Here is a 21,234-nt window from a genome sequence, read left to right on the forward strand (position 1 = left end):
TTGGCCTTCCTCAACCGGCTGGAAGCCTTGGATGCCATTGCTGAGAAGCACCTCGACCTCGCCACAAAAGCCGCCGCTCCTTAGTCGCCGGTCGGTGGGCCGGCGCACTAAGTTGAGGAGGAGGAGGTCGTACGTTCATGGATCCATATTTCTTCTTGCCTTCTGTAACCACCACAGCAATCGCATCATCGTGGCCTTAATTCTTATTGTGCTGTTGCATTCTCGTTCCAGTCAATACCGACATGTGTGATCCCTTTGCTTAATTATATGCATCACTGTAACTTGTACCCCATCCGTCCATTTATAAGTTGTGCTTACCTTTTCCATCAACTTCGTGCAACGCGCGGGCATCTTGCTAGAAACACTAGAATATGTCTATATAATCCATATGTGATAGTCCATTTGAAATCTCTAAGAAGTCAAATATTTAGGTAGGGAGGGAGTAATATATTAGGAGTATATCAAAACAATAGTTATTTCTTTCAAGTTTGTGAACAAATACTACTATTCTACTACTTTGGATCCGTCGCAACGCACGGGCACATTGCTAGTAAAAGGAAAAGGCCTGCCGCGTTCGCGTCGCACCCCACACGCCCGGGAATCAGGAATACTCCACGCCCCGTCCGGGATGACACGTAGCTTAGGGAAGGCGTGTTGCCTAGCATTTTCACTTTCATGCGGGACCCCCGTTGAGCAAAACGACACCCCGACTGCCGCCGGGTTGGAAAACAGAAACAAGGGGAAGATCTAGCTGCAGCACGGAAGCCAAGAAATTTTGTGTCAGATGGGGATTGTTGATAGAGTAGGAGCATTCCGTACTAGTATTACTCCTACTAGTACCAAGTTTGTAGTCCTAATACTATATTACTAGTACTACCACTATACAACTAGTAGGTACGTGCACGGCACAACATCGTAGGAATAAAAAAGGGGAAGATCTTGTTTTGGGTGATTTATCTTTTTTTCAATCAACATAGTATGAATAATATGATGTGGGGGGCACCCATGAAGCTTATGTGGCTTGGCTGCATGGCTTCGAAAGGTTAGAGAAAAATAAATAGATAATGTGTTTAGAGTGCACTCCACTAAATAGATATACTTTGGATGCATTGCAACGGACCGGCACATCTAAGTTAATCGAACTTGCCTAACCTGACATTCCACCAGATTTTGCCACATGTTAGAATCTAGAAAACTCCACATGTAGAAGAATAATGCACAAACTACCAGAATCTCATGCATGCAATGCACATGTACCTTACTAGTACTAGTTGGTAGTAGTAAGAAACACTTTCCAGTTTTGGCACGAGCTCGTACTGCGGGAGCACCACAAGGCCTGCCACAGGAGTTACATTTCCCTCTCGGGGTCCACGGGACCGAACTTCAGTGGCTTAGTGCCCGCCTAAGAGTCAATGACATGCGGACCTTAAATGTGGCTGGCCCATATGTCATTCTCATGGTGGTGGCGTGGTTCGCGTCTCACTCGTTCGAGATGAACCGGCCGGTAGTGGCGTGGCCTCGGTGAGGGTGCCACAGCTGGGTGTCGGGGCGTTACGAGGCGTAGATTGCCACACCTACGGGTACTACCAATAGTACATAAGTACTCTAGCTGATGATTGATGCCCGAGATGAAATGTGTCACAGCCGCTGGATGAAAATTCGATGGTGCGGGAGTACGGATCGGAGCACAGCAGTGGAGCAGGAAAACCGCGTCCAATCGGGTGTGCCTGTGGTAGAAAGTTGATGGTCGTCGCAGTTCAGCTGGCCCTCATGTCATGCACACAAAGGGAGAGGAGCGGTGGGGCCGAGAGGGACGAGGGGCACGTCGGGGGGATGAGGATCCCCTGACGCAAACAATCCTACCATTCTGTCACTGACCTATGGGACCCATAAGCATGGGTCCCACCTGTCAGTGAAGTAAAGGCATGGCAAGGCAGTGATAGCCACGTCAGAGGATCCATGTCCACGTCAGGGGACGTCATGCCGTGGGTTGGAGCGGCATTGTGGGAATCGCGTGTGGGTGTGGGCGTGTGGCAGTGGTAGAAACAAGAAACGTGATGGTCGCCATGGTTCCACTTCCATGGACAAGCTGTCATGTCTGCTGACACATGTATATCAAAACTAGAGTGTTTATATTTCAAGCACGTGAACAAGTATTATTCTACTACTTTGGATCCATTGAACCGCACGGGCCAGCACATTGGTAGTAGTAGTGTCCATCTCTATCTCTAGAGGCCTTCCCTCGTTCATCCTTTTCTCTCACAAGATAAACTACTCATAGAAATGCATCTTGATGTTCCATGGAACGCACGAGGATGTTTCCTTGGGGGTCTCTCTAGCGCGGCGTGGCCGTAGTTGTAAGTTGACGCCCCTTGAGATGCCGACGTTGAGGGGCACTCGGATTTCCTCCGATGAGCAGGTAAGATGAGTCTGATCATGTAGTAAATGCATTCTAAAGACTACTTCCGTGTCCATTTCCTAATTCTCCCCCTGCCCACTATTTCACAGGCTAGGCTCGGTGCGAGTGGATATTGGCTTGCATATGTACGGGAGGGTACCAACATCAATTTGCACAACATTTATGAGGGTGACACCATTCCCGTAGAACCTTTGTGCAACATTGGGATCAACCATGCAACGGGCCACCACATGAATTGGTACGATGGAACCACAGTGAGATTGAATAAGATAGCACGAACCTTGCACATGGCGGTCAAAGGCGGACCATGCTGTCTCCGGCCGATTTGTTGCTGTACGAGTACGAAGACGCTGTGCTCCTTTCTAACCGCATCTTCGTGGTGACAAACCAGGGGACTTATTTTGTATGGGACACATCATACGATATACTCCCTCTCTCCCAGTTTATTAGTTTTGAATCTTTTTGTTTTATAAGTTTCAAATTCAAATTTAGAGCTCCCCATCACATGTTGAGATTACAATGTCCATTAAATCGTTGCGTGCATGTATAGTAAAGAAACAAATCTCGAGTTTGGCACGAGTTCGGGCAGCGGTAGCACCACAAGCCCTAGCGCAGGAGTTACATTTCCCTCTCACGGCCATCGGGACTGAGCTTCAGTGCCTAACTACACCTACCTTTGAGTCAATAACATGTGGACCCGATAGGTGGCTGGTCCACATGTAATGCTCCTGAAGGCAGAGGGGCAGTGGGGCCAAGAGGGGTGAGCCGCAGGTCGGGGGACGTGTGGTCTCATGGGTTCGAGCGGTGTTGTGGGAACCGTGTGTGGCTGTGGTAGAAACTTGATGCTCACAGCATTCTAGGTGGCCCACATGTCATGCACAAAAAGGCAGAGGGGCGGTGCGGCCGAGAGGGGTGAGGCGCACGTCGGGGGACGTGGTGCCATGGGTTGGAGAGGCGTCGTGGGAATCGTGAGATGAAACGTGATGGCCGCCGTAGTTGAACTTCCATGGACAAGCTGTCATGTCTACGGACACATGCACTGTATACCGATCACTGGAAGGAGTAGCAGAGAAAGCTATATATGCGGATAAATATTTCCTTATAGCAAAGCGGACCCATGCTACTACTCTGTTCCAAAGACATGCACACCATCAAAATAGTCCATCTATATCAATATACATTGAGAGGGAATAATTTTTTTACAAGAGACGAAATAGTTCATCCATCCATAATGCCCTCCTACTAGTGCAGCCTTTTCTTCTTCTTCTTCTTCTTGTTGTTGTTGTTGTTGTAGTTGTTGTTGTTGTTGTTGTTGTTGTTGTTGTTGTTGTTGTTGTTGTTGTTGTTGTTGTTGTTGTTGTTGTTGTTGTTGTTGTTGTTGTTGTTGTTGTTGTTGTTGTTGTTGTTGTTGTTGTTGTTGTTGTTGTTGTTGTTGTTGTTGTTATTGTTCTCATTTTCTGTCGGAGACGGCTTCGCAACAAGCTCATTGGACCTTGCAGCTATCTTGAAACTCACACGGGCATCGAGGGTAGCATATTTTATCAGCTCGTACGTCAAGGGATAATTCTCCCATCCAGACGACCTTAATGCCACCGTCTTGTCACCCTTTTGAAGATTTGTACCGAGCATAAAATTTGCTACGTCGAATAGGGATGGTGTCTGTTTATCACAATCTTCTACAGGAATTTTGATTCTGGTTTAGAGGTCAGCGATGCTTTTCAAATCAAGGTTGTACGGCTCCAGCTTCTGTTTGTCCCCTTTGATGGCTGCCCCACAGAAGTATACATCCTCCCGAGACAAGAAATCATGAAGCTCACCTGGTATGGAGGGCGCGTGTATGATGTGGTACACCAAAACATCATCTTCGAGGCACAGCTGAAGGACGGCGGCGGATTGGATATTCCCAGGGGCATGCTCCGTGTACTCTATGTCGAGACTGATGACCCTTGTCTCTACCTTTTTGAGGGAGTTGGATACATTGTTGATCCATTGCCGAACAACCCTCTGGTGGACGATGACGGTGGCAAGTATGCTCATCGAGCCTTCGACGAGGACATGTTGGACGCTAAAATCCTGCATGTCGATCTCTTTCGCCATTTCGAACCGCTGGAACGGAGGGCTATGGTTTGGAGAATTAGGAATAGATGGCTAGTCTAACTGAAGTAGTAGATGATTATTTAAAGGGGTTAAAACAATGTGAACGCAGTGGGGTTTGGATGCAAATGAAGACGAAGGGGAGGTGAAGAAGCCAAGGAAAATTGGTTCCTGATGGTGAAGTAAATGGGAGAAGTGGTGTGCAGGCAGTTGATTAGACGGCTAGGTAGACTAAACGAAAATGCTATGCAGGTAGACTGATGAGTCGTACCTGTTCGTGTACGTGCCCATCCTTCCTGATATGTGGGACCTATGCAAACAGATAAAAAAATGTGTCATATCTTTTTTTTGAGCGCGTGAGTGGGAGACACAACATTCTCTGGTTAAGGAATACTCCCTCCGTTTAGGTGAGTATAAGTCACCTTATGAAAATCAGGTTTTCCCAAAACCTTTAGGCATGGAGCATTAACTTCCTGCTCAATCCCCTCTCAGCCTCGTTAGCCAGCGTTCTCTTCCTTTGCTGCCGCGTTCTACCTTTCCATTTTTCCTCTTCTCAAGTGTGGAACGATCTGCATGACGTCCTTGATGCATCAGAATGACCACTTCATGCATCGCGGTAGGGCGTTGAATGGGCATGCACGAGAATTTGGTTCTATTCGCAATATGGATGATACCTGAACGATGAAGTGAACAGGCATGCTAGCACGAGAGTCCTATTTCCTCTATACAATACTGGAGCTCTCATGTTCCTACTACTAGTAGTAGTAGTATAACTGTGGCACACTAGATGGTCAAAATACTATTCATCCGGTCCTCGCAGTGAAGTGACAACACCCTCCGCCTGACACTAGTCCAGGCGAGGCGGCGTGTTCAGGTTACCAAAGTCAGCCTCTCCCTGTGCACTGTGCAGTCTATCACTACCGCTATACAGCACATTGGCGCCTCGCATTGTCTCCCTCTCCGCTCCCATAGCACCACTCCATCTCCATCTCCTTCTCCATCTCGGTCTCCATCTCACTGTGCCCCCGTGTACCGTCGCCTCACTCGCCTCCCCCAGTACCACTATTCCCTCGCTAGCCGCTCCAGCACCGACATCCTTCTCCCCCGTAAATCAAGCCCCCCCAAAACCACCACCTTCCAAACTCCACCATAGCCGAACTTGAACTGCGCAGCATCCATATGAGTTGCGATTGGAGCAATCTCCCCAGTGACATCCTCGACCTATGTTGTTCGTGTATGGATATGTTGAGCGCCCTGCTGCTGGTTGCATGCTCGAGGGACATGCACACGACCATCATTGAAGCGAGGCCTAAGCTTTTCAAGACACCCTGCTTGTTGCTATCTGGTCTTGCGAGATTGGCTCGCCATGATATGGAGGCATACATGATGCCCCTCGACTTCAATCTAATCTCCATTAGGCGAAACTTCTTTGCAGGTATGTAGTGGGTCGCCGTACATCATTTCCCTCGACATCGATCCCATCACCATCGCCCAAAACATCTTGGCAGGTATGTACTTGGTCGTTATGAACTCCCACTGGATGGCTGCCTTCCGAGAAGATGGTAAAAAGTTGGTGCTCGTGAACTTCCAGACCTCCCATGAGATTATCCTTACTCCGTTGGATTATATAGAGTATTACCATCACAGTCCAAGTCATCTTGATTACCACGTCAGTTGGACGGACCTTGTTTTGCTGAAGATTGTAATCTGCCAAGTGCCCACACGACATGCGAATTACGCAGACTTCAAGCTAATTGTCTTGTTTGACCACAGACTCGCCTATCTTTAGGCCGGTGCCTTCTTTAGCTGGAGACAACTCAGCTCACAGTGGATCATCGTCAAACCTGATACAGACTTTTGTGATGCTATTGAACACAATGGCATCATCTACGCGACCGACAAAGCATATCGCACCACGTATTGCTGGGACGGCGCATGTAAGTTGTTTCCGTCTCATGTGAATGATGACGCCATGACACTGTTTGAACTTTTTGTGATGATTGGCATATCCCTGTTTGAGCAGAATTTGAGTAGAACTATGGCAACGTATTAGAGAGGCCGTAAATCAGCTATATTTGGAATGAGTTAATTCATGCGATTGTGACCATGTCATTACAGCCAATTTACCCTGAATAATCATATGGTTAGGAATATATGGATATTATCCTTATTTTACAGTAATCTATATACTACTACTAAATATGAGTGTGTATCAATGGCCATGTTAGTTTCCTCATTTTCATGATGTAGAAACATGCACCACACTGTTGGTTTCATCTAACCATACATTAGGGAAGTAAATGTGCATATGGAGAACTCTATATTTGGAAGTAGTGAAATCCTGCAATGCTTACCATGTGTACATACCTATATTCGCCCTTCAGCAATCAATGGCTAGAATAATATCCTCACAAAAATTTTGCCCACAGAACACGAGTATATAACAATGCATGGTCTGTTAGTTACCTTGAAGAATTTGTTTGTGAGGACAGAACATGATTACATAACATGCATGACATGGTAGTTTCCTGTGAAGAATCGATTGCGAGATAACATGAGTATAACCATGCATGGCACTTCTATATTTTCGAACCCAGTATACATTTCCCTGTATTTTCCTCCCAGTTCCAACAGGGACATATCAATGTTGTTTCTTGCATTATCCTACTCATACTCTGAACAATGCTGATCTTACATTAACAATGCCTGTCCTTTTTGATATGATGCAGTGTCCCTACAGTTACTGCCCTTTGTAATCACACCACCTTTGCCAAAAACAGGGAAGCACAACTGGTTCCTCGCTCGATCAGACGACGGCAAAAGACTGATGATCATTCGGACACATGAGCCGGAAAAGTTATATTGCAAAAACCCACTGTATACAAGCACCGTGTAATACGTGAGTATCCGGACAGTGGCTGTTACGTCTATGAGCAGGATACCAGCTTGTTGGGGCCTTTAGGATTTTTTAGTTGGAGGCGGGTAAACAGCCTTGGTTCACACTCTCTGTTTCTCGGACTCAATTATCCGATTAACCAGGAGATCACCGTTGGCAAGGACCTTGATGGCAGAGAGGCTCTATTTGCTATGGAAAACTGTGTCTACACGGTGAGCCCTAGGAGTTCGGGAGCAAACTCCCCTGATTGTCAATGATACAGCCTGCAGCCAAAAGAAGGTGAGAATGACAAAGGCATCCGGATTAACTTTGATCCTTGGATGTCTCAATTACGACAGGCAGTGATGTGGTTCAAGCCTTCAGGTTGATAGGTAATTGGGCTGTTGCATCAAAGGGTGGAGTACTGGTGTCTCCGGATCACTGGTCGCTGAAGCGGGGCTGCAAATTATGATGGTGTTGGATCATCTCTTTGAATGACTTTGTTGTCTTTGCTGCTGGTTCTGGATGGGTAGTTCTTTCTTTTGTTATGCATATTCCTTGTCATTTGGTCATCCTCGTCTATGTCACTCTTACTATGTAATAGTTGCTTCTGTTTAGAATGTCATTCTCGTCTGGATCACGAGAGTCCGAGCGCTGCAGATGGGTGCTTTTTGGTGGTGTAGCAAGACTTCTTATGAACTATCATGTCTTGCTGTTTCTGTCAGTAGTAGTCACTAGTCAGTGTTTGAATGTTGTATATATCGTTGTTTCGAACTGTTTATTGTCTCGAACTACTGGTGGGCTAAATGAGGGCATCACCATTCTGCAGTGTTTAGAGTATATCTCCCTTTTTCAAGTTATATAATTTGAGCCCAGTGTCTTTTCGATGATGTACACTTGTTTGGGCCAGTGAGGTGTCGTTGAATATGGGCCGAGTAGTAACGCAATGCTAAACATGTCAATTATGACTCTCAGTCCGGGCTCTCAAAAGATCCTGAAAAAAAAGGTCGGGCTCTCCAAAAAAGTAAGAATAAGGACTCTTAGGCCAACATGTGGGCACCACCGATGTTTTCGTGCACTTGCGCACTGAGAGCATATTGGCGCGTGCTCGAAATTCATGCTACCTTTTCATCCCTAGTCTCCCTCCCCTCCCCCACCTCTGGAATCTTGATTCCTACTCCAGTTCCCCCAAATCCCCCTCCTGTACTCCCTATACTCAAGCGCACTATCATATCGCCGGTCGACACGAATCTCTGAGCCGGAGATCCTGAGGTCCGTCCTGCCTTCGGTCGCTCCGTGCTGTCGCTCAACAGTGGCATGGCGGCGCTTGACGACCAGTTTGCCGGCAAAGTGCTGATGGTAACCATCAACGGCGACCGGCCTTCCGTCTCGCCAGACAACCTTGTCAAAGCTCTTGGCATTGCACACGGCATCCAAATAAGTGACTTGCTCGTCGAATTCTATCCGCCACCGGCTGATTTCTTTGTCAGGTTCCGGACAACTTTCGACTGCAGTCGTGTGTTTGAATCTTCCCGGCGTTTGTTCTGCAATGGCCTGCTGGTGAGCTTTGATAGGTGGCACCCAGGATGTGGCTCGGTACCCTCTGAGCTTGAGTTTTTAACAAAGCTTACCATCAACGGCATGCCTCGACGTGCTTGGAACAGCGAGTCCATGAACGAGCTTATCAACGACCTTGGAGGTGAGCTCGTAAGTATGTTTGTTCCTCCAGATAGCTGGGCTCTGACAGTTATGGCATGGATGAAGAAGCCCTCCACCATACCGAAGGTGATTGGTGTTGAGATACCGGTGCAGAACCATGGTTGTACTTTTCATCGCCACCAAGGCCGCCGCAGACCATGTTAGGGATGTACCTGTATCGAGTATCCGTGCATGTCGAAGAAGTGGTCAATCCATCAATCGAAGTCCTGCCGCCACCGCTGGTGCCAGGGTCCGTCGACGACGCCCATTACAGGAGTCAAGGTCAGACTTTCCCTGTGTTGCTCGAAACGATGGATGGCACAGGGCCTACTCCATCGCGCGGCGGAGGCCACTGCTTCTTTGGGAGAAGAGGCAAGGCTGGCTGCCTGGATGTGCTCTAATTTGAGGTAACAACTCAATCTTGTCAGATACTAGTTAAATCCGAGCTATGGATGTGAAGCACTGATATGCCAGTACATTTGATTGTGACATGTTCTAAGTTTGTACCTGAACTTTTTTAGAAAGGGTTGTATGTCAACTTAATGTGCTAGCAGAACTTATTGTGTTGTCTGTCTGTTTTCTTTGCACAACATTCAAGATATTTCCCCGTCATTGATAAAGACGATGAACCGTTATGTACGACTTCGTTTGTTTCAACATAGCCCTACCCGTAGCGATCCACTGCTTCCATCCTGATTGTGCCGCCTGCGTGAAATTTTTGTATGCAACTTGAGTGTGCTATGATGTTCTATATGATTGTGTCAACTATATAAGTTTTTACTGAGCATCAGCAATGCATGTGGCTGGAAGATGTATTTACGAGCATCGACCGATGGGTCTCTCTCTCTATCACACACACACACACGCGCGCGCGCGCGCGCGCGCGCGCGCGCACTCACGCACAAGTGGGACCCGTTGAATTATTTATTTCCTCGTGACAGGTTTTAATTAGGTTCCATTGTAATCTAAGTTTTTTTCTTAAGTTATTAATTGAGCTCAGTGACTTCAAAAGTTGTACAGAAGCCTTGTTTGGGATTTTCTGGCATCGATGAATGTGGGCTGAGTAGCCATGTTAGGTTGTACTGTACTACACAGGCCTTTTTTTCAACATCAGCAATGCAACTTGGCCGACAGTTGTACACAATATCCGGGTCAACTTGTTATTCTCTGCCCCACTGGGCTGCAAACTTTCCTAGGAGGTATGCATTAGGCTTAACAACAAAATGGAGTTTAAGAAATGATAAATGGGATGGAATTATAATAACTAGGCAGTAACTATGCACCAAAAGCGTAATTAGTTTAAAAAATGTATTATATTTGGAATTTGAAAATTTTAATTTGATTACTTGTTGCGCGCGCAATATTTCGTTGGATTTAACCTGACTAGAAATTTCAAATAAAAATATTAACGTAATACAACTTTATTTTGAAATTATATTTAACCTGACTAGAAATTTCGGATGAAAATAGTTCAAATCCCATCAAAATGTGGGAATTTTTTTTTTGAATTCTGTTTTGAGCGGTTGTTTGAAATTATTAATCATTGTCCTAGCCAGAAGTTGGGCTGTACTTTTAACAAACTGTAAATGGGCTGTAGTAAACTCCATTAGAATTAAAAAATAGGTTGTACATTCTTACAAATCTCAAATGGGCTATATATTCTCTTCCAAATCCGAGCTGTGGGCTTACTAAGTTGACGCGTACCAATGGCTTTGTCAACTTAGTCAATATAAACGATTCTAGCTGCAGTGATCGAACGATGTCCATCCAACGGCCGTAGTGCTTCTTCAACCTCTGGTCTTCTTGCCCCAGCCGCCCAAAGCAGTGCCGGTCGTGCCGCATGCTGTGATGCCGCGGAGGCCTCACCGCCCAGTACTACTCCCACCGCTGGCTAGGCCATCCCTGTACTCACCCACAGCCCCCATTATTCTGCAGCGACGACAGCCTCACACCACAGCCGAAACAATAAACCCTCGTACTCCTCTCCGCGCGGACTTCCACTGCTGCATCTTCCCCGGCTCCACGTCGTCCCCTTCCTAGGCCTCGTCGTTGTCCACCGCCCTGGTGCTCTCGGCGCAGCGTGGTCAACGTGGTTAACGACCGACTTCCATCGGAAGAGTACTGTATGTGGAGAGGCTGACAGCTGGGCCCAGGCGGCCGCAAGGAAGTGCCTCCTTATTACAAGAAAAATGATTATTCCTCCACCTGACAGCAGGGACCCACCGGACAGGCCACCTTATTTCGTGAAAAAAATGTTTCCCCCCTGACTGCTGGGACCCACCGGACGGGCCACCGTATTTTGCGAAAAAACGTTCCCCCCCGCTGTCAGCTCGGACCCACCGGAAGTGCCTCCTTTTTACGCACAAAAAATGAATACTCCCCCTGCTAGCTGGACCCACCATGGTGGGAGGCTGACTTGTGGGTAACTTGACTAGGACGGGGGCCTTTGTCAACTTTAGTCAATATGAATGATTCTAGTTCCGTTGACCGTACAATGACCATCCAATGGCCGTAGTGCTTCTTCAAGCTCTGGTCTTCTTGCTCCAGCCGCCCAAAGCAGCGCGGGTTGTGCCACATGCTCCTGCCTCCCGTGGCTGGCTGTGCTGCCGCGGAGGCCTCACCACCCCGTACTATTCCCACACCTGGCCAGGCCTTGCGGTGACGGCAGCCTCACACCGCAGCCGAACCAGTGCACCCTCTACTCCTCTCTGCGCAGGCTTCCACTGCCGCGTGTTCCTTGGTCCGAGTCGTCCCCTTCCTAGGCCTCGCCATCATCCACCGCAGTGGTGCTCTTGCCGCGGCATGGTCAAAGTGGTCAAGGAACGACTTCCATCGAATGTGGACTGTACGTGGAGAGGCTGATTGCTGGATCCACGGCCGCAGCAAGGAAGTGCCTCCTTATTATGCGGAAAATAATGATTTCTCCACCTGACAGTAGGTAACCACCAGACGGGCCACCGTATTTCGTGAAAAAAACGTTCCCCCTTGACTGCTGGGACCCACCAGCTACACCTTCGCACGCAAGGAAGTCCGTTCGGGCAAAAGAAAAAGATTCGCCCCCTGACTTCTGGGACCCACCAGCTACATCTTCGCATGCAAGGAAGTGCTTCCGGGCAAAAAAAAATGATTCGCCCCCTGACTGCTGGGACCCACCAGCTACATCTTTGCAGGTAAGGAAGTGCTTGACAGTCGGGACCCACCTGGTCGAAGCGTACATAGCGTTGTCATTCTGGAACGTGTATGTACATACTGGTTGTTGTAGAGGCGCGCACATGTCGTAGTAGAGGCGCGCACATAGCATGTACATGTACATACAGCGGCCAGGGTGCAAGAAAGAAAATACGGCCACGTACGTACATACGGGCAGGGTCTCGAACGCCTACTCCCGCATATGTACAGCCAGGGCTCGTGTACATGGCTGGGTCGGAACGGAGAAACATCATCGTCGTCGTGAGGAGGCAATGGAATGCGCCATGTTCATGGGGAGGCAACGGAATGCGTCGTGTTCATCGGGACGCAACACAACGCGTGGGAGCCAACCGGCTGGGTCGGAACGGAATGCGTCGTCATGTTCATAGGGAGGGCTTGGACGGAACAGGCGATGGAAACGAGGCATGGTGTACCACACAACGGATGAAACGGCCTTGTGTTCGACTGGCCACATTCAAAACGGGCGTCCTGTTGATCGGGAGGGGTGTGGTCTACCGCAAAATGAAGGAAACGGACCTCCTACGGTGGAAACGGGGGTCCTGTTGATCAGGAGGGGTGTGGCGTACCGCAAAACGGACGAAACGGACTTGTGTTGGAGCGCTACGGTCGAAATGGGGGTCCTGTTCCTCGAGAGGGGTGTGGCGTACCGCAAAACGGGACTACACGGGATATTGTTCATCTCCACCGTCGACCTCCTCCAGCCTCCACGGGCTACCGTCGACCTCCTCCAGCTTCCACGGGGTCCTGTTCATCCAACCTCCACTGCGCGCTACTCCACCGACTACTGTTCAACCACCCCTCCACGGGAACCCCTCCATCATCTACTGTTCATCCAGCCCTCGACAACACGGGGTCCTGTTCATCTAGAGGCAATGCCACCGATCATTGTTCATCCACCCCCCCCCCCCCGCAACACTAACTGTTCATCCAGAGAGGCAGCATCGATCGGCTTCAGTTAGCAGCAGTAGCGAAGGAATCGCTCGATCAGGTTCAGTTATCAGCCATCGATCGATCGCTAGGGTTCAGTAAGGTGTGGCCTGCAATGCAATCACTCGGGTTCAGTTAGAGCCCAATGCCTCGCTCAGGTTCAGTTAGAGCCAATGCCTCCCACACACGCGCGTACGTGTACGAGAGAAACGCACATCGCTCGGCCCCCGACCGCCCACCGTAACCCGGAACTCCCCAAAATTTTCCTCGCCCTCTCTTCTACCACAGTTTTTTCCATCATGGACGGCCCAAAGAATGTCATGCAGCTGCGTCTCCGGCCCGCCCAGCACGAAAAGCCCATTTGCTTTCATGATTTTTTATCATTGAAGTAGGAGCCCACCACATCTATGATGATACAGGGTTTTGTCACAAGTATCGTCATAGAAGTGTCATATGTATGACAAAAAAAATTGTTCGGCCCAAAATGTCACGGATGTGTCTTTTTTTTGTAGTGACCCAACCCTTTTTTGCAAAGAGAAATCAAAGTGTTCATACGATTGATCTACCATTGAGATGCTTGAGAGGTTCGTTATACTTTTTGTAATTCCAACGTATGTTTTTGCAAATCACCGAGTTTGTCCAAAATTTGGACTCGCCCTGGGGTGAAAGAAAACCCTTTCTTTTGTGGTGGAACTCCCAATATTTTTCTTGAAATTTCATAGGCAGCATTGACAACAAGCTCTAGAAAATTCCCTTTTGCGGCAAAATCCAAGAGTTGTCTATGATGCAAAGCCAATCCTACGTAAAAATTTCTAAGCAAAATTTTTGCATCCCCCTTCAGGTTGCAAACACGACAAGATTCCATAAGCCTGTACCAAGCATCTTTCAAATTTTCTCCTTGTTTTTGTTTGACGTATAGAACTTAAAATTCTAGTAACAAAGGAGGAGCATTCAAACTAGCCATAGTGAAACAAGAACACGAATAGATCTGACGAGGAAACGGCGAACGAAAAAAAGAGGTGAATAAAATGGGAAATTTTTCTGAAGCAGGGGAGAGGAAAATGAGAGGAAAATGGCAAATAATGTAAATTGCAAGGAGATGAGATTTGTGATTAGGAACCTGGTTGATGTTGAAGATCCTCCCCGGAACGGCACTAGAAATTTCTTTTGATGTCGCTTGAAGCTACGTCGGTATTTCCCCAAAGAGGAAGGGATGATGCAGCATAGCGGCGGTAGGTATTTCCCTCAGATATGAAACCAAGGTTATTGAACCAGTAGGAGAACCAAGCAACACAATGTAAACAACCCCTGCACACAAATAACAACACCTCGCAATCTGACATGTTAAAGGGGTTGTGAATCCCTTTCGGGGTACGGCGGCTCAAGATAGGCAAAGGAGGTGAGGCAAATTTGTAGTAGATTGATAGATCGAACGCCAAATAAAAGAAATAAGAATAAATTGCAGCAAGGTATTTTTCTATTTTTGGTTTAATAGATCTAAAAATAAATGCAAAAGAAAATAGACCGCAAAGGCAAATATGATGAAAAGAGACCTGGGTGCCGTAGGTTCCACTAGTGGCTTCTCTTGAGAAAAATAGCAAACAGTGGGAAAACAATTATTGTTGGGCAATTGATAGAACTTCCAATAATCATGACGATATCCAGGCAATGATCATTACATAGGCATCACGTCCAAGATTAGTAGACCAACTCCTGCATGCATCCACTACTATTACTCCACACATCGACCGCTATCTAACATGCATCTAGTGTACTAAGTTCATGAAAAAACGGAGTAATGCAATAAGAACAATGACATGAAGTAGACATGATCCATTTATCTATAGCGGCAGATATGGATCCCATCTTTTTATCCTAGTAATAATGACACATACATGTCGGTTCCCTTTCTGTCACTGGGATCAAGCACCATAAGATCGAACCCACTACCGGGCACCCCTTCCCATTGCAAGATAAATAGATCAAGTTGGCCAAACAAAACCCAAATATCAGAGAAGAAATACGAGACTGTAAGCAATCATGCATATAAGAGATCAAAGAAGGCTCAAATAAATTTCATGGATAAAAACATAGATCTGATCATAAACTCAAAGTTCATCGGATCCCAACAAACACACCGCCAAAAGGCTTACATCATATGGATCTCGAAGAGACCATTGTATTGATGATCAAAATAGCGAGAGGAAGCAAACTAGCTACTAACTACGGACCCATAGGTCTACAAAGAACTACTCACGCATCATCATAGAGGCACCAATGGAAGTGGTGAACCCCTCCCTGATGGTGTCTAGATTGGATCTGGTGGTTCTGGACACGGCGGCCGCTTGATGAATATTTCGTCGACTCCTCTAGGGTTTCTGGAATATTGGGGTATTTATAGAGCAAAGAGGCGGTCCGGGGGGCACCCAAGGTGGGCACAACCCACCGCGCCCTGGTGGGTTGTCCCCTCCTCGAGACTCCCCCCAGGTGCTACTAGGGCCAGACTTCTTCCCTTTGATCCATAAAAAATCATCGTGAAGTTATGTGGCATTTGGACTCCTTCTGATATTGATTTCCTACAATGTAATAAAACATGCAGAAAACAACAACTAGCACTTGGCACTATGTCAATAGGTTAGTACAAAAGAATGATATAAAATGATTATAAAATGATTGTAAAATATACAAGAATGATTATATAACAACATGGAACAATTAAAAATTATAGATACGTTGGAGACATATCAACCCACCTCGTTCCCTGTTTTTTGCCACGAAAAAAGAAATCAGCCAATAGGAGACGTGGGGTGCGTATGCATTCAATGACTTGAGACTACTTAGCAGAAAATGAAGTGCTCAGTTCTTTGCATGCAATGACATTAGTTATAGAATACTACTACCTCCGTCCTGGTCTATAGGTTTTCTTTGTAGTTTGTGTCAATTTTTGACCAAAGATTTAAATAACAAAATGTTAATGCATGTTAACAAAAATTATATTATTGGATTCATATTTAAACATAGCTTTCAATTATATAATTTTTGGTGATATAGCATGAACATTTTGTTAGTTTAAACTATGGTCAAAATTTAGCACGAACTACAATGGGGACCAATAAACTAGGACGAAGGTAGTATCAAAGTTCTCTCGTTTTGCCCCAACTTGGTCTCGGTGAGATGACTATACTTCACCAGTACGGAGGGAGGGCCGAGGAGTAGATGGCCAACACACATGTGAATGCAACAAAGTCTGCACTTCTCATATAAAGGCTCCTCGCCAGTTCAATCTATGAAATCCTACACACCTACGCACCTTAACCAAGGGAAAGAGTGATCACTCCAATCGCAAGATCAGTTCTCTAGAAGCTAGACCCATGGAGGCGATTAGCGCAATGGTCCACGATGGATGGTCACACCCTAGAAGCTATGCCAGATGGTCCACGACGCCGGCCTGCGGCCCAGCACCGAGGAACGTCTCTTGGTCGTGCTTGAGGCCGTAGGGTGAGAGGCCTCTTGGACGACAACTTCTTCTCCTTGTTTGACGAACTCGTCATTGGCTTCCTCAACAAGTTCACCGTCGTCAAGAAGCTCGCGGATGACATTGACGTACGCCTCCAGCCAACATGGCCAGGTTCTGCGATGCCCACCATCCTCAACGGCCTTTATGGTGACAACCTCTTCGACACACTGGTGGCCCTGCGACTGCCCACCGTCACGCCGGAGAATGTCCACCTTAAGGTCGCGCTTGTCACGCAGCGTCGGGCGCAGCTAGACACCATCAACATAATCTCCCACATCTACGAGAAAATCGTCCACAAGGACTACTACATGCAAGAGGAGGACGATAGGACGCAAGCCTTCTTGGACCGCAGGGCAACCTTGGACGACATTGTTCAGAAGCATGTTCAGCTCATCACCAACGCCGCTGCTCCTGACACGTTGGTTGGTGACCCAACGCACTAGGGCGTGAGGATGTCGTTAGGGTGTGTTTGGTTGAGGAACCAACTGTCACAGAATGGAATGGTTCCATTCCAGAGGAATGGGTCGGTTCCGTTCCTGTGTTTGGTATGTGCAAAAAAGTAGAACGGGTTGGTTCCGTTCCAGTGTTTGGTTTGGAAGAAAGGAATGAAAAATGGAATAACAGAAATTCAAAAATTCGGCAGCATTTCATTTGTACTTTCAAGAAAAACAACATAATAACATATATTGACATAGAACACAATTTTCAGGTAGCAATCAGGTAGCAAGTTCATTTGGCACATCCAAAAGCAATCAGCCAATACATGTCTCACATACAACCATACATGTTCACATTTCAGATATCCTAAAGCAACCCAATGGCACTACAGCCATAGAAGTCAAGTTCACATACTTGACAACCATACAACCATATCGAATTTAGAAGTTCTTCTTCACATACCTACTCATCCAAACAGATTTGTTGGTCTCGGAAAGTTTCATGAAGGCTCTTGCCGTCTTGGGGTTGTCAATAAGATGAGCATAATAGTGGGCAAGGTGCTCTTCATCAAATACTTTCAAACTAGAGACTACATCCCAAAGGTCATCGGGTATATCATCATCACCACCACCAGATTTCACAAGAGTTTCAGCCACAAGTTTAAAACCATCTTTGAGAGTGGCACCTAGTGGATCCTCTAGAACTTTCACCACCTTGGCCTTATTTTTTGGTGGTCCTTTGGGGTGAGCAGACTCACCAACTTGCGGTGACGTGTTGATCTCACCATTCACCTCACCATGCTCCTCATCATCAATGTCAATAGAAAGGAGATCATTTCCAGACCGTGCATTCATCCCCTTAGCCCCGATTGTTCCAAAAATAGTCGCCATGGCATGATAGTGTTCAATTGGGTTATTCAAGAAGGGAGCATCAGGTTTGTGGGTCTACAAAAAAATTGCAAGTCATTAGCATAATGAAGGCAGAAAATGGGATGATATTGTTCATAGTACAATAAGCTTACCATACAGTGACTTGCATAGTGTTCTTCACTGAGCCTAATTGTGCAAGTATCTTCATCCCATAGAGCTCCAGTTAAATTCTTAAAATTGACAACCCTGACCCAAATCTTCCTCCACTTCTTGAGCTGGTTTCTAACTTGATCAGAAGTGATAGCTAGCTTGAATTGCTCGTTCAAAACAGCAGCACATTGTTTGAGATGTGTCTCCCTGAATCCACTAGAAGTTCTCTTCCCTTTAGCAACAAGGTCAGCCAAAAAACCTAGCATAGTGTTGGTCATGGAAGTGGTCCATACCATGACCCCACTTTTCCCGGAGTTCCCATTTGCAGCGGTAACTTCAACATTGTCCATTTCTGTTCAGCCATCAAAAAATTGCAAAGGAATGGATTAAAGCATCTAAATTTGAACATATTAAAGATACAATCTGCCCAGCCATCAAAATGCTGCAACAAAATGGATGAAATCATCACAAACACATGATTTAAACATATATAAGATACAATCTGCCCAGCCATCAAAATGTTGCAATAAAATGCATAAAATCATCACAAACACATGATTTAAACATATATAAGATACAATCTGCCCAGCCATCAAAATGTTGCAATAAAATGGATGAAATCATCACGAATATATTGTTTGACATAATAAATACCACAATTTGTCCAGCCATCAAGTAAATACTAAGGTAGTTCCTTAAACATTACAAATACATAGTGTGGTCACTCATAAATTTGCATACATGAGTTGCCTATCTTCCCACATTTGGGCGGCAATTTGTAGCCTATGGTCTACCAAGGCCCTATGTCACTTAATTGTTGAGTTGATGTTCGAATTGGTTGGGTGGTCCATGTCACTTCCGGTATAATGAATTCATCGATCCCTTGTGATAGTGCATAATTATGAAGAACACAACAAGCTATAACAATGTCGACTTGGACCGATAAAGTGAAGAATGGTTTGGCATCATCTAAAATTTTGAAACGCCTCTTAAGGAATCCAAAAGCCCTCTCCACCGTCACCCGTAGAGATGAGTGCCTAAGGTTGAATAGCTCCTTATCATTTTGGACCGGATTGTTGCCCCACTCATTCAAATGGTACCTCACGCCAGAAAAAGGTGGCAAGAACCCTGGGTTGGCTCCTTAACCGGCATCAACTAGGTAGTACTTTCGTAAAAAATAAAAATAAATATTGGTTATAATGGTTTCTTAAGGCAGTAACATATGGACAATTTCTATCTATGTCGACTTCTTACCAGGTGGTACTTGTAAGCCTCTCTCACGAGTTAATGCATCAGCTAAAACGGTCGCGTCGTGTGTGGACCCTTCCCATCTAGCCAAAACATATGTGAAGCGGAGGTCAAAATCTACTGCTGCCATCACATTTTGAGTGGTAAAGGCCTTCCTACCACGAAAACAAGGCTCCACATCTTTGGTAACACTTGCTCGCACATGTGTACGATCGATAGCTCCAATACAATCCTATATAGTCACCAGTATTAAATGGCATATCATATAGCCTAGATAGTTAAGGAATAGTTTCTGAAATTACCTTAAAATATGGGTCAAATCGATGATTTCTTGCAATTTTTGCGGGGGTTTCCAATGATGGTTGACTTATGTAATCATTACGAAGCTCGCCTATGGCATGAAGAGCCTTTCTAAAATAGATGCTTGTTGTGCCGTATGATCTACCAAAATTGGCTGAAACAACTCTATTCCGAAGGTTATGCCCAATTGTATGCAAAAACATTGCCAATTGTTGCTCCACACTAAGATGTGGACTGTCTTCTAGCAACCCGCGATCCCTCAATATACCACACAAGCGAAAGAATGCAGCTCTTTCAAACCTTAGCATGTTTTTGCATAACACATCGCTTTGCCAAATTTTTTGGTTTAGATAATCAAATCTGATTCGATCTCTTTCATACATTGGGCCATAGGTTATACGTGGTCTCCTCTTCCTTATTATAGCTCGAACAATGACTGCCATTGCAGCTAATGCAACAAAAACAGCGGCTCCCCTAGCCATCCTTTTTCTTTTGCTCATCTTGACCATCTACGATGATACATACTATCAATAATATAGCTACCAATTACTTATAACCATGGATCTGACAACAATAGAAGGGAGATGGATCTGACAACAATAGATGGATATGACAATAATATGGCTACCAATTACTTACCAATATACAGAGAAGGGAGATGGAACCGTACCTTGCAACGTAGCCGCCCTACTGGTTCGTGGGAGCAGCCTGCTAGGGCGCCGCCCTGCTGGTTTGTTGGTGCGGCCTGCTAGGTCGCCTCCCTACTGGTTCGTCGCTGCCGCCGCCTGCTAGGTCGCCGCCGCCGCCGCCTGCTAGGCCACCGCCGCTGCCTGCTAGGCCGTCGCTGCTGCTAGGTCGTCGCCAAGCCCTGGATGCGCGCCATCGCCGGGGGGAGATGACGAGGGGGGAGAGGGAAGCGGGCGCCGGAGATCTGCGTGAGGGGCGGCGCTGGAGTGTGGCAGATCGAGAGGGAGGGAGAGATGCGGGAGGTTGCGGCGCTGAGAAGGGGAGACGTGAGAGGAATGGGGCCCGTTCCCTGTCGTTCGCTCGAATCGGAGGTATGCGTCGGTTCCGCATATAGACCGAATATTCTCTTTTCTGGGACTGGTGGGTTCTGGTTCCATCTACTGACCAAACGTGAGAATGGGCTCTCGGGACGGGACGGACCCATGCCATTCCATCTGGTGACAGCAACTGAACACACCCTTAATGGATCTGTATGTATCCTTATCTTTTCGTCAATTCCATGTAGTAGTATATTGTAATTATCTTACCTTTCGCATCTACTTCATAATTTTCGTACATACCACGCATGAACCGCGCCAGAACCAAACTTCTCATTACTCTAAGGAAAATCATTATTTCTATTTATTGTTCGCGCCAAGAAGGAATATGTGTTGTGTTGCATTTTCACTTACAAGTGGGACCGCAGTTGAGCAAACCGAATATCGGCAAACCCGCATCGCGCCCACTGCGCGATGGCTGAGCT

General features: G+C 46.5%; 1 protein-coding gene across 1 annotated transcript; it reads right to left on the reverse strand.

Annotated features, from left to right (window-relative positions):
• Window positions 1-17,618: 17,618 nt before the first annotated feature.
• Window positions 17,619-18,547, reverse strand: LOC123077739 (uncharacterized). Its single transcript, XM_044500057.1, has 2 exons — window positions 18,200-18,547; window positions 17,619-18,122 (listed from the first exon to the last, which is right to left on the reverse strand). The coding sequence occupies exons 1-2, from the start codon at window positions 18,545-18,547 to the stop codon at window positions 17,619-17,621; spliced, it is 852 nt and encodes a 283-aa protein (XP_044355992.1).
• Window positions 18,548-21,234: the final 2,687 nt, after the last annotated feature.

Source organism: Triticum aestivum, chromosome 1B (assembly GCF_018294505.1).
Source record: "Triticum aestivum cultivar Chinese Spring chromosome 1B, IWGSC CS RefSeq v2.1, whole genome shotgun sequence".
NCBI lineage: Eukaryota > Viridiplantae > Streptophyta > Magnoliopsida > Poales > Poaceae > Triticum > Triticum aestivum.